At 34.9% G+C, this 14,412-nt stretch overlaps 1 protein-coding gene across 3 annotated transcripts in view; it reads left to right on the top strand.

The window, feature by feature from the left end:
• RB1CC1 (RB1 inducible coiled-coil 1) overlaps positions 1 to 13,325 on the top strand; it is a 95,584-nt gene extending 82,259 nt beyond the window's left edge. The window contains exons 19-24 of one of the 3 annotated variants that reach the window (XM_003902738.4): positions 55 to 109; positions 1,053 to 1,100; positions 5,149 to 5,207; positions 7,509 to 7,645; positions 10,762 to 10,832; positions 11,703 to 13,325. In XM_003902738.4, coding sequence (XP_003902787.1) covers positions 55 to 109; positions 1,053 to 1,100; positions 5,149 to 5,207; positions 7,509 to 7,645; positions 10,762 to 10,832; positions 11,703 to 11,780 — 448 coding nt within the window. In that variant the 3' untranslated portion in view covers positions 11,781 to 13,325. The remainder of the gene's footprint in view (positions 1 to 54; positions 110 to 1,052; positions 1,101 to 5,148; positions 5,208 to 7,508; positions 7,646 to 10,761; positions 10,833 to 11,702) is intronic. The other 2 variants (XM_009213034.3, XM_021942316.1) reach the window with 2 other exon arrangements.
• The last annotated feature ends 1,087 nt before the right edge of the window (positions 13,326 to 14,412 follow it).

The raw sequence follows: 14,412 nt of genomic DNA, 5'->3' as shown, positions 1-14,412 counted from the left end.
AGAATGTAAAGTTTAGAATTTCAAACCGAAACTCAATTATTCTCTCACTTTTAGAGAAAATATTCATATGTTGTCTGAAGAAAAACAGCGGATAATGCTGTTAGAACGAGTAAGTAAATTATCTTCTTGAAGTACCATGTTTAATATGTTCACTTTCGGATACAGTTAAAGAAACTACTAGCTAAGCAGTTGGTGGTATTTCAACCCTCCCATTTGTTGTAATTTCCCAATGAATTAAGTCTGTATGAGAGGAAAAAGTTGGTAGTTTTTATTGAATCCGTGTGTAAAGTAATAGTTTTATCTACTAGTTCAGAATTCAGCAAAATAACATAAATAGCCATTTTAAACATCTGTTTCAAAAACAAAGTATTACATACTTTTTAGAAATGGGCAAAAACAAAAATAAGTAATGAAGGGAGTTATGTTTTAAATAAAGAATTGCAATGGACAAGGAAAAACTGATAATAAATGGTTTCCTTTATTAAGGGTACTATAAGATCAAATTGGTACACATTTGGCAGATCATTGTTCATAGATTACTTTTCATTCTTTAGGTGTATAGATTTTCAGCAATGCCTTTTTTTCTTTACAAGTGTAATTGATAAAAATCCAAATTCAGAATTGTACAACTTCATTTGAATATAGCATGTTTTCTATTATTAAAGGGTTATGTGATTTCCTACGTCAGCTTAACCTGAGATGTTATGTTACAGATGCCAGATATATTCTCTTAGGCATGACTTAGTTAACAAAGTCTCTGGGGATAGATCTCAGATTTTACTACATATTTATGTATTTCACAGGTGTTTCTAATGCGTATTAATGTTTGACAGTCCTTGGTAAATGTATCTAAAATTGCTCTGGTTCTCATTTAAGCCAGTAGATAATGAAAACAGTTGGAAAGGATTCATCGAAAATAATATCCCCATGAACTTTTCATGCCCGAACCAAACATTTTTGTCGGATGAAAACTTTTTGACAATCGCTGTTTAGATTTATTTGAGTAGGTACAAGAATAAACCACAGGTCTCTCTTTTTTTTTCTACCTGCAGACATTGCAATTGAAAGAAGAAGAAAATAAACGGTTAAATCAAAGACTGGTAAGATTTTTCTTCTTGGTAAATTGGTCTTAACATTTTAAATGATTTGCATTATATTCCATCAGAGGATGTATGCTTTGATTGACTTATCTATAGTAGGTTTGTTGGTCCACGTTGGTCATTGAATCCTATCGGTTTTCAGAATGCTGAAGTCAGGCCAGAGTTATCTCCTGACTCTAGATTTGGACTTTTTTCTTAGTGTGAAATTAAATAATGTCTTGGCGAATTTACGACTTTAGATCTGATCAGTTGAAGCACCTAAGATTATTTTTGAAAGAATCACCAAAATCAGTTTTGAGCTATGCTTCATAAGCCTTTTGAAGATTAATATATTTACTCACAAGTGTGCATAATTTTAATACATTATATCTTTTCATGAATTTTTTTTTTTTTTTTTAAGACAGAGTCTTGCTCTGTAGCTTAGGCTGGAGTGGGTGCAATCTCGACTCACTGCAACCTCCACCTACCGGGTTCAAGCGATTTTTGTGCATTAGTCTCTCAAATAGCTGGGATTACAAGTGTGCACCATCTCACCCGGCTAATTTTTGCATAATTAGTAGAGACAGGATTTCTCCATTTTGGACAGGCTGGTCTCAAACCCCTGACCTCAAGTGATCTGCCCGCCTTGGACTCCCAAAGTGCTGCTATTTACAGCTGTGAGCCTCTGCGCCCAGCCCTTTTCATGAGTCTTATTTTTAGGTGAAAGTGCCTGAAAGGCAAGAGATCCCATATGGTACTGTAAATTGCCCTGGTTTTGTTTTGTTTTGTTTTTAATAAAAAAAAAAAATCGAGACAAGGTCTCTTTCTGTTGCCCAGGCTGAAGTGTGGTGGTGCTGTCTTGGCTCACTACAGCCTCAACCTCTTTGGCTCAAGCAATCCTCCTGCCTTAGCTCAGCAAGTAGCTGGGAGTATAGGCGAGTGCCACCGCACCTGGCTAATTTTTGTTTTGGTTTGGTTTTAGGTTTTGTTTTTTTGTTTTTGTAGAGATGAGGTTTCACCATCTTGTCCAGGCTGGGCTCGAACTACTGAGCTTAAGTGATCTGCCTGCCTCAGCCTCCCCAAGTGCTGGGATTCCAGGCAAATTGGAATTGCCTGGAATTTTGCTGCACCCAGCCAAATTGCCTTGGCTTTAACCTGTGAATGTAACCAGTTATTTGAACAGTCCATTTTATAGCAAATTATGTGTTTTAATAAAGCAATAACTTTATTTTTTCAAATTCTGATAATTACAGTTTACAAGGTAGTAGGAACAGTTTAAGGCTTCTGTTCAGTACTTTTGAAAAGTTTTGAAATACGTTTTAGAATTTAGTTTGTTTAAAAAATAAAAATACCTTGTTGTGCCCAGGTTGGTCAGGACACATCACAGCTTGGTTTTATACATTTTAGGGAGACATGAGATATCAACCAGTATTTGTAAGATGTTCTGTCTGGAAAGGTGGGACAACTCAAAGCTGGGGAGAGGGCTTACAGGTCATAGGTAGATAAGAGACAAATGGTTGCATTATTTTGAAACTGTGATTAGCCTTTCACTGAATACACAATTTACATGTCAGAGGAGAGTAGAGGAATTGTCACTTATGCTTTAGTCTGACTTAGTGAAACAGTAGGGCCGAGGAAACAATCAGCTATGCATTTGTTTCACGTGAGCAGAAGAACAGAGGGATGACTTCAAGTTCTGTCTGTTCTTTGTCCACAAGAAATTTTCTTGTGGGCAAATTGTGAGGTCTTTGTAGCTATGTTATTTTAGGAATAAAATGGGAGGCAGGTTTGCCTGATGTAGTTCCCAGCTTGGCCTCCCCTTTTCCTTAGTGATTTTTGGTTCCCAAGATTTGTTTTCTTTTCACAGAATAAATTGTCTTTCAGACCCAGAGAGCGTTACAGTCACATTCAGAAAGGTGTCCAAATGTAAATCACACTTTCACATAGACTTACAGCTATATTCACAAATTTTTTCTTCCATTGTCTTCATTTATAATACATAAAAAACTTAAGCTTTTAAAAAATTAAAGTTGAATTATAGTCTTAAAAATGATGGTCAGTCTTCACTGGCAGGATATAGACCATTTGTCTGGATAATTTTAGTAAGTTGCTATGCAATTTTAGGCCTTCCTAGTTAATTATTTATTGTTTTATTTCTCTTTTTTAAAACACCTATTGAGAGCCCTGCATTGTACCAGATAGTGTTCAGAGGGAAATGGAGGAAATTCAGAGCATCAAAATTTGACTTAATAAACAAAAAAATCCTTATCTGTCCTTGGTTTGTGCAACCATGCATTGTGCTCGCTTTGCTTGGGAAAAATAGATGTTTTTACCACCCTTTCAAGCTTGAAAGACCTTGGTTTCCATGCTCCAGGTCTTATGAGATGGTGTGGATAAATGGATTGAAGCTTCTTTGAAGAGCAGAACAGTCCCAACTGAGCTATGGCTATAGCTTATCAGCTACCATATACCTGATAAGCTGTATGGCTATAGGTTATCAGGTAGCTTATCAGTTACCATTTCATTGTGCTCATCATCAGTAGAGGAAATGGGTGGCTATCACATCTTTGTTTCGTGATTGTTCACAAGTTTTTTTAAACTGAGACATCTCAGAAGTTGCATTGAAGATGAGAAAAGAGGTTTGTTCTCAGCCTTTAGAACTTTATGCTCCTACCCCAGTTTAAGCAGTGTAGTATTGTTTGGTAGGCAAGGTGTCAAAGCGCTGGCATTGCAAAGTGGTTGACTCTGGGTTGGTAAGAAGAATTTACTGACAACAGTATAGGTTTGAAAAAGGAAAGTTTTATTAGAGCTAATGCTGCTGAAGAGTGTAGTGGGGCGCCTCAGCAAGAGAGGACTGAGCGCTGTGGTGAATTTTCCCTACAAGCATATATGGACCTTAAGGTGGGATCTTAAGGGTAGTTTGGACCAATATTGGCCATGTGGGTCATGATAAATGATTACATTTGTAGACATTTTTGTGTCTCAGTGTCAGCAAGGGTTGCTCAGTGAGTTTTGGCATGCATACATTCCGAAGATGTGTAGAAATTCTAGTTACTTACAACATTTTTGAAAAAGACCTGTATCCACATGCTAGGAAAGTTTAATTACTTCTAAATTCCTCAGATAGCGTTTTACCTCCAGATGGCCTGTTTGATGGTCACCAGGTGGTCTTTGCTTGCTGCATTATAACTCTAACCTCTGCCTCCCAGGCTCGGGTGATCTTCCCACCTCAGACTTCCGAATAGCTGCGACCATGGGCACTTGCCATTACGCCCAGCTAATTTTTTGTATTTTTGGTAGAGACAGGGTTTCACCATTTTGCCCAGGCTTGAGATTTTAAATCGTTTTGGGTTTTTTTGTTTGTTTGTTTTTGTATGTTGGGACAACTAAGTTCCTCTTCAAAGACTCAACTTCCTGTTCATAAGTTGTAAGATTGTAAATCGACCCCATCCACTTCTCCCCGCTGCCTTCTCCTTTTCTCAACAAATCCTGTTTGTAAAAAGTTTAGGTCTAAGCCAACTGGGATCAGCTTAGTTTGTGTGGTCCAACCCTAGGCAATAGGACACAGAAACAAACTGCATTAGAGATAAAAACCCCTTCCTTCCTTTGTTTGGTGTTCTCTTGCAACCTTGACGGCTGCGAGCAGCACCCTTCTGCAGAAGTAAAGTTGCTTTGCTGATAAATTTTTCAAGTGTTTGTTTCTTTTGGCTGTGCTGAGCACTTGTTTCCAACATTTTTATTTTTCCAAAAGGAAAGATTTTGAAACTAATGCATTAGAATTTTCAAAGCCTTCTTGAAAAACTTGTCCTTTTCTCTGTTTTATTTTTAAGATTAAATATGTAATGTAAATAAAATGTGATTCTAAAATCAGTTTTTAATCTAACCAAATTTGCTAATTGTTGAAGTAAAGGAATTATTAATGAACATAAGAACTGTTATTAGTTTGGGCTCTTTAAAACTGGACACAGACTTGAATGTATGTAACAGTGGGTGAAATTTTTGCGATAAGAATACATGTGGTACTCAAATTGTGTAAGTTCATAAACTTGTTTTTTTTTTCTTTTTTTAGATGTCTCAGAGCATGTCTTCAGTATCTTCAAGGCATTCTGAAAAGATAGCTATTAGAGAGTAAGTACTTTAGTTTTGTGGGTATTTTTCTGTGAAAAACATTCACCGAATTGTTAATGAAAATGTATTTCAGTGAGAGTAATTCAGGTCCAGGTTCATTGAGCTGACTGTTTTGCACTCAGTAGTAGTAAAAGTTTTTTATTGGAAAGCAGGATTTTTCTAAATTGTTATTCTGGAAACGTTTAGATTGCCAAAACTTTCCTATTATAGCATTATGATTCACATACATATCCTTGAAGCCTTTTCCTGCAGTTAACTTTTCAGCATGTACTACCTCTTTTACAGCTCATTTATCTCCTTAGTCTTGTTAATCTATATTGGAGAGTTTTGATTTATTTTTAAGTTGCAATGTTTCCCTATTTTTAGCTTTTAGATTTCCTTTTATTAATATTCTACAAATTCATAATAAACTGAAATTGTCAATGAAAAGAGTCAGACTCTAAAATATTTGAAGAGATTTATTCTGAGTCAAATATGAGTGACCATGGCCTGTGACACAGCCCTCAGGAGCCCCTGAGAACATGTGCCCAAGGTGGTAGGGATGGTAGTGAGGGGGAAGCTTGATTTCATACATTTTAGGGAAACATGAGACATTGAAGATACAAATTGGTTTGGTCCACAAAGTGGGACAAGTGAAAGGTGGGAGGGTAGCTTCCAAGATACAGGTAGATTTAAAAGTTTTCTGATTGGCAGTTAGTTGAAAGAGTTGTCAGTAGAAAGGAATGTCTAGGTTAAGATAAGAAGTTGTGGAGACCAAAGTTTTATCATGCAGATGAAGCCTCCAGGTAGCAGGCTTGACAGATAATAGTTTGTAAATGTTTCTTATCACGCTTAACCTCTGTGTTAATGTTAAATTCTTGTTGACTTTTCCTGAATTCTAAAAGGGAAGAGGACATGATGAGGCAAGTCCAACCCCTGCCTCTTGTCATGGCCTGAACCAGTCTTTCAGGTTAAATTATATATTATGGGCACTGGCCTAGAGGAGGAAGTTCATTCAGATGGTTGGTTTGGGGGGCTTCAAATTTGATTTTTGGTTTACAGAATTTATCAGTTGAATCGTTTAATAATTTTCCTGAACTGTTTTACCCCATAGTTACAATTTTTCTTTAGCTTTGGTTATTTAAGGTGGAGCTCTGGAATAATAAAAGCATTGTTAGCAACTCATGAATAGTGAGTTATTCCTGACAGGAAGGTTGTGAAAGTTAAGACCCTTTATTTAACTTCTTGTATTTTGTTTCTAAATTTCTAAATTTGTTGACCACATTTTTGGTTGTCAGATATCTGTGATTCTGACTTTTCATGTCTTATTAAAATTTCATCTTCTCTCAGTGATTTGAAAGGGCTTGGTGGCATCTTTCTTTACCAGCTGTATGTCATGTCAATGGGCAGTTCATTAATGGTCTTTCAGAGACTAGAGAGTGGGAGGAACTCCAAAGATACTGCCTCATAGAGGCCTCATCTCCCAACTCCCCATTTTAAGTTATTAGCTTTTGGTGTTTAGCCAAAACAGTACCTGCCACATGGTTGTTAGGTAGTCAATAAGTATTTGTAGGGTAACTTAATAAATAAAAGACATTAAAAGTTTCTCCAGCTGATTTTGATGATTTATTAGGTATAGGATCTACCAACTTAAATGATCTTGACAACTGAAAAATATGAGATTGATTTTCAAGGTCTTTTGATGTTTTGAACAACAGTTCTAAAAAAGGCTGTAAAGAGACAAACACCACTTAAGCATGTAATTGGTTGTACCCACTTCTCTCTTTCCCTGTCTTCTTCTTTCGGGCTTATACCCCAAAATAGTATATCTGTTGACTTGTTTAGACCTAATTAAGCACTTACAGACCTAGCTCAATTGCTTTTTCTTGTAAATTGAAGAGCACGGCGCTTGAAGACAAGATCTAATTTTTCTTTGACACTGTGACTGTATATGAGATGTCTCTCTGAATTTTTGGTGTGAAATGAAAGATTAGTAGAAAAAATCTTCCTGTGACTGGATAAACTATAATGGGTGCTTTTTCTGCTTTTCATCCAGTTTCTTAACGTTAGATAATGGAAACTTGATTGAAGAAATGTTTGGTCTTTGACAGCCCCTGACATCATCCTTTGAATATCTGTGCATGACTAGCAGTCTCATTAGGACCTGTGCAGAATACAAAAAGAATATCATATAAAAGTGAAATTTAATATTTGCGTTAATATCTTAATATGTAGTTGAGCATTGAAGCATATATAGTTAAGTTTTCAGAATAGGGAGATTGAAGTAACTCTAAGTCAATAAAATTGCATTTCTTTATTCAGTTTTCAGGTGGGAGATTTGGTACTCATCATCCTAGACGAACGCCATGACAATTATGTGTTATTTACTGTTAGTCCTACTTTATATTTTCTACATTCAGAGTCTCTACCTGCCCTGGATCTCAAACCAGGTGAGGGTGGTAAGTGTCATTCCATGACTAAAATATAAACCTGGAATAGAGGAAATTATATAAGTAAAGATTTTTTTTTCCCTGTTTAATTATATAAGAATTAAGTCACTAAGAGGGAACCCTGTTTAATCTGCTTTTTAATAAAATCTACATTATCTAGATTATTTTCATGGATTCCATTTACAATTCAGAGTTAAGGAGTATAGCTTATACAAGGGACCAGTTGATCAGAATGTGCAGTGATTCGGACATCTCATACCCTAGCAGTTGCATAATTATATTGTCAAAATTCTCATGTACAGACTATTCAAGATTAATGTAGGCTTATTTGTTTATATAAAAGCATTATTTTTTGGCAAAACAAAAGTTTTCTTAAACTATAAAATGTCTATCCTGTATCATCCTGTGTTCCTACCTTGTTTATCATTATACTGTTCTATAAGTAAGTCCATTTAGATTGATGTTCCTAATCTAATTGGACTGCCTCGCAAACAAAGTCAGATAGATAGATAGACAGATAGATAGATAGATAGATAGATAGATAGATAGATAGATAGATAGATAGATGATAGATAATTTTTTTCGAGATGGAGTCTTGCTCTGTTTTCTAGGCTGGAGTGCGGTGGCACAATCTCAGCTCACTGCAACCTCCGCCTCCCAGGTTCAAGCAATTCTTCTTCCTCAGCTTCCCGAGTAGCTGGAATTACAGGCATGCGCCACCACGCCTAGCTAATTTTTGTATTTTTAGTAGAGACGGGTTTTCCCCATGTTGGCTAGGCTGGTCTCAAACTCCTGACCTCGTGATCCACCTGCCTTGGGCTTCCAAAGTGCTGAGATTACAGGCTTGAGCCACCGTACCTGGCCTTTTTTTTCTTTAAGATGAGTTTTTGCTCTGTCACCCAGGCTGGAGTGCAGTGACATGATCATTGGTCACTGTAGCCTTGAACTCTTGGGCCCAAGAAATCTTCCTGCCTCAGCCTCCTGAGTAGCTGGGACTAGGGACTATAGATGTGCACCACCACTATGCCCATTTTTTGTTTTGTTTTGTTTTGTTTTGTTTTGTAGAGACAGGGTCTCGCTTTGTTGACCAGGCTGACAAATTCCTAGTCTTGAACTAGGCCGCTTTCCTGTGACAGCTCCATCATGGCTATTTGTGGTTGACTGTTTAGAGTATCCATGAAACAGTAATCATGTAACCATGAAAAATGAGAAGATAGCTTATAACTTACTATTTTTACTTAGTACTTTTTACCTTGAAAAGAATGAACCTGATATTTCTTTTGTTTTTTATGTTTTTGTTTTTTTCAGTTGTTTAAACTTTTTATTTGAATATGATTTTTAAACTTACACAGTGTTGCAAAGATTACTATAGTACAAAGAAAACCCATATTTCTTGACCCAGATTTACCTGTTAACATTTTACCCCACTTACAGTATCTCTTTATGTGTATGTATCTAATATATAAATATACACAAATGTGTGCACACTTTTTTCCCCCAGAACTGCATGATGATAAGTTACATCTTAGCCTATTACCTTTCAATATTTCCATGTTCATTTTCTTAGAGTTCAGTGTTTAAATCTGGGAAATATTAAAAAACATTTTTTAAAATGCACACTGCCATTTTAAAGGCTTTCACAAGTACTGCAGAAAAGAATTTATTTAACAGTCTTACTTAACCATGAATAACCCCGCCTTCCTTTTTTCCTTTGAGGAATGCCAGTTGGGGTCCTGCTACCCTACTGTGTTGTTGCCTTGGAAGAGTGTGGATTACCAGAGTGTTTTTATGCCTTTTGAGAGTGGAGCTCGGCGTCATACAAGCATTTAGTTTAGATGATTCTTTTTGGATCTTAGTAATTGGCTGTGAAGTGTTAGTTTACTCTTCAGAGAAGTCACCACACTCTATTGTCCAAGAGCTTTTATGTTTCTGTCATTGATCGTATTCTTCAGGTTCATTTCTGATTATTTATTTGGGATATCTTTCATGTATATCTTCCCAAATTATTTTTATGGAATAAAAATTCATATGCCTCCTTTCAAAGGGTTTAGCTTAAACAAAATATAGACAGTTCCCAACTTACAGTAGTTCTACTTAAGATTTTTTTAATTTACCATGGTGCGAAAGTGATACACATTCATAGAAACCCTGCTTTCAGTATCCATACAACCATTCTGTTTTTCACTTTTAGTATTCAATAAATTACACGAGACATTCAGCACTTTAAAATACGCTTTTTGTTAGATGATTTTGCCCAACTGTAGGCTAATGTAAATGTTCTGAGACTAGGCTAAGCTATGGTGTATGGTATATTAGAAGTTTTAAATACATTTTCAACTTAGATATTTTCAATATGGGATGGGTTTAATCTGGACATAACCTTGAGAGGCATCTGTAGTTTATTGCCTGAATACTTTTGAAGTCAACTTTAGTATGACAGCTTCTTTTCTGATGAATTTTAAAAGAGAATGGATATCACTTGACTTGTCACATTTTGGCTTTATAAGGACTAGGATTATCCTGTCTTCTCTCACATTTTTCAACTTTCCTTCATTCACACAAGTACTGCCCTTCTAGACTTTTTTGGTTCTTAACCCTTATTAGTTATTTATTGAGTACCAGCTGTATACACACTCTTTTGCCCAGCACTATGGCGTACAGATGTGAGAACTGTTCAGTTGCTGCCTTTGAGAACTTGTATTAAAAATACTGCCCCTCAGAGTGTTTTGCTTTGAACCTATACATTTTGTTTGCTTAAAGAAATGGGAAAGGTTATCTTTTAGTTCTTTCGATAGATGGCACTATTGAGTTAGCCTAGAATTCCTAGATATTTGTTCATGATTTGTACTTAGATTATTAGTGTTTCCTGAACTGTTATTTCTGTGACTTGACATATCGTGTACGTTTAGAGTAACAAGAGCTATGCACACATTACTGGTTGAAAAGTAACATGAATTTAGTTTTGTAAATTGTTAAGCATTTCAGTGATTTCAGCAGTTTTTGAAGTCTTACATATTCTTCCACTTGTGAGAGCTTTTTTAGTCTGTTTTAATTCTGGCAGTTATGTTTCCATGAATAATTATTATCATACTTTCAAAAAGAAATTAACTGTTTAATTTCCTTAGCTTCAGGTGCATCTAGAAGACCCTGGGTACTTGGAAAAGTAATGGAAAAAGAATACTGTCAAGCCAAAAAGGTAAAAACCACATCATGTGATACTAAGCCTAGGAACTATAAAGAATATTTTAATACTGCTTTATATAGAAATCATTACCACTGCTATTCTTGGCTTTTATGCTTATTTGAGTTAGAGCTTGACTTTAATGAGAATGAGTTTGAACTGGCAATTTGTAAGTATTCATGTTGTCCTTAGATAGTAGAGATAGATTAACTACAGCCTATCAATATATAATGGAAAACTACTACAAAGTCTGTGTTCTATGACTGTTAGGTTACTAGTGTAACTAATTTGCAGGAAAAAAAAATCCCTGCATAACTAGTGACAAAAAGGGAATTTTATTTGTAAATACAGTTGATGTTTTATTATTTTCATACTCTACCCCCATTAAAGAAAGGTAGTCTAAAGTATTTGGTGACTTAAAAATTGGACTGATTGTGTAACAATATCAGTGCTCTATAATCAGTGAAACCTGAGCATTCTTCTTGACTCACTATAATTTGGGGCCTCGATGTACAAAACATGAATCGAACTTGAACCATATAGTATTGAGGTTTCTTTGATACTTAAAATAATGATGGATGGCTCACTTTGTATTATAGTCTTTGGCAGTGGCTACCAACTTTGTCTTTGCTATTCACTCAATATATTCTTTGTTGGTGAGGGGTAGATCTTACATAGTTTGATAAAGACCATCACATCCCTCCAACCCTTCAATACTCAGCAATGAGTAATGTGATAGGAGGGTATTTGTGTGATATCATTTGTTTATTTTTTTGTTTCTTTTTGTTTTTGGGGTGTGTGTGTGTGTGTGTGTGTGTGTGTGTGTGTGAGAGAGAGATGTGGTTTAATCATTTTAGTGATTCCATTTTTTTCTTTCCCTCTTAGGCACAAAACAGATTTAAAGTTCCTTTGGGGACAAAGTTTTACAGAGTGAAAGCCGTATCATGGAATAAGAAAGTATAACTTATGGACAAAATTAATACATTCTATGACTTTTTTTTCTGATTTGTCCTGCAGTGCTCATTCATCACTCCAAAAACAGCAGGCCATCTTTTTATGCAAAAGTCAGCGTGACAATATGCTTCATTGGTGTACATCATTTACTTTTTAACTGGCTTCATTTTAGGAATAATTAATTCATCAAAATCCTTGGCTGAATTAAAATGGTTTTTGTTTTTTGTTTTTACCCAGACAACTCTAGAAATGCGGACCAAACTAGTTCATTTTCTCAAAGGGCATACCTTGTGCATTGTGGCTTATGATGAGCCATATTAATTGCCTGTTAAATATACACTAGCTTGAACTTAGATGTTAAATGTTATTATTACCAGCATTTGTCCTTTTGTGAAATCAGTATCAGAATACTTGCACTCTTTAACACATTCTTTATAAAATGTATAAATTCTTCAAAACTATTTAAAGAGGAGTGTTATTGCATGCAGATAATCATTTTGAGTTTGCCTCAGTAGATTACTAAAGCAAATTGTTTCAGTTTTCTTAAATGCCCTTTGATGTTTCAAAAAAAAGGAACTGTAATTTGATTGACTGATTTTAAGATCAGCCATAAATAATCAGCAATCTTCAAAAGCACTTTCAATGGATTGGTCATCTGGGTTCTAAAGGGAAGAGTCTGTGCTACTAACCATTTCAAATGCAGACTCAAACCTTCCCAACATCTTTATGACTCTAGAATAATCATATTGATGAAATCGTAATTCATGGTTGAGTTTTAGAACAAAAGATATTCATTGCACATTAACCATTTAGAGGTCATTTAAATAACAAAATATTGTATTGTAAAAGAACTGTACAATTTTAAAACAATAAAGATTTGAACCTGTAAATGTGTGTGCCTTTTAAAGAAGGATACATTTTTAATATATTTGAGTGATTGCTGGGAAGTGTGAAAATATTGTTATGTATCATATCAAAGAGAAACATGTTTATTACAAAAATGTTCTTTAACTATATACTATGTAACAGGGTAAACAGTGTTATGTAGAATAGAATTGTGTAAACTAGATCTTTAGAGAAGTTGCCATTGAGCAAAGTTATTTAAATGAGTTAGTTGAGTTGGATGAGAATTGTTTGAGGTCTGTTGCTAGAGAACAATAATAAAATAATTCTTTTTCAGAAAATATTTAATTTCTTCATAAAAATAAGTTAAATATTTTTTTAAATATGTGTATCTAATAGTACAAAATGGAATAAACATCATAGTGTATAGAAAACTGAATTTGACAAGTTAATGAATAAATGAACAAATGATTTCACATGTTTCTATTTAATCTTTCCATGACATCTTTATGCAAAGACTGTTAAAGCAATAACTTTATATAGAGGGCGATTTTGTGAAGCAGATCTGGTTAGGTCTAAATGAATCTGCCAGCTAGGCCATTTTGACTTAATTGGTACTCTTCAAATTTCATATGTGGTCATTGTACTGTGGAATTTTTGTGACACATGATATCAAATCAAATCATTATTAATATTGCTGTTGAAGATTGAGATTGTTGCCTATAGTTTCCTTATATGCTGTTTTGTGTCTGTCTTGTTATTGTTCACATGTATCTTTATAAAGCACAAAAAAATGAAATAATTTTCTTAGTTAAAAAGTTGAAGAGAAATGAAACTTGGAAATCTAAACTCATCAACTGAGTTATTAGCTTTGGGTAAAGGTGGTGTACCCTCATCTTTGGCATTAGGGTACCTCACTTCCAGTTCTAGATCTAACGTTAACTTTAGGTGAGTTCCATAAACTCTGAACCTCAGTTTTCTCATGTCTAAAATGGGGTAATAATAGGACCTGCCTCAGAGGGATATTTTGCAGATTAAGAATTGTAAGTGTAAAGGGCTTTGAACAATTTCAGGCATATGCTAAGCACTCAACATGTGTTAGCTATTATAAAGATTTCTTTATGTAATACAATCAAACCTGTAAGGTACTATTCAGACTTGCATGGAAATGTAGCTCCTTTTATTACATAAGTGAAGATTTAAATCACATTTTACACATAAACTTTAAGCACACGAATTACATAGATTGATTTATTTTGGCAAAGGTGAGTGGATATACTAAGAATGAGCAAAAATCATATGAACGGTCATTTTTATTGATTTTTTAAAATTGTCAAGATACAAACACATGCACATTCTTTCCAAAAAATAATACACCCCAAGATCCCTGTCCTGTTTCCCAAATTTTGCCACCTAGAGGCAATTACTTTTACTTGTAAAGACATTTGTATATGGAGTACCAAATTATATGGCTATGCTGATATTTTGATAAATCCATGTACATTTTTAACTGACTTTCTCATATAAGATTTAGTTCTTTCATAACTTGCCCACTTCTGTCTTTCCTGTATACTTTATTACGTTCTAGTTTGTGCATTAAGATTCGCATTATGACGACTTAAGACGATTACTTTTTCTTGTACTGCCCACAGATTTTTATTTGAAGATTTTTTATTTTCTTTCTTATTGTGCTGTTACCTTGTAGTTATCATAGCTTCAGTATTTTCACATGCAGATGCTGCTTCATATTTAGTCTATCAAGCCACTTTTCTCAGACCTCCATTGTGGAACTGTTCTG

Source organism: Papio anubis, chromosome 8 (assembly GCF_008728515.1).
Source record: "Papio anubis isolate 15944 chromosome 8, Panubis1.0, whole genome shotgun sequence".
Classification (NCBI taxonomy): Eukaryota; Metazoa; Chordata; class Mammalia; order Primates; family Cercopithecidae; genus Papio; species Papio anubis.
The sequence above is the reverse complement of the archived record's forward strand: the minus strand, read 5'-3'. Positions and strand labels throughout refer to the sequence as shown.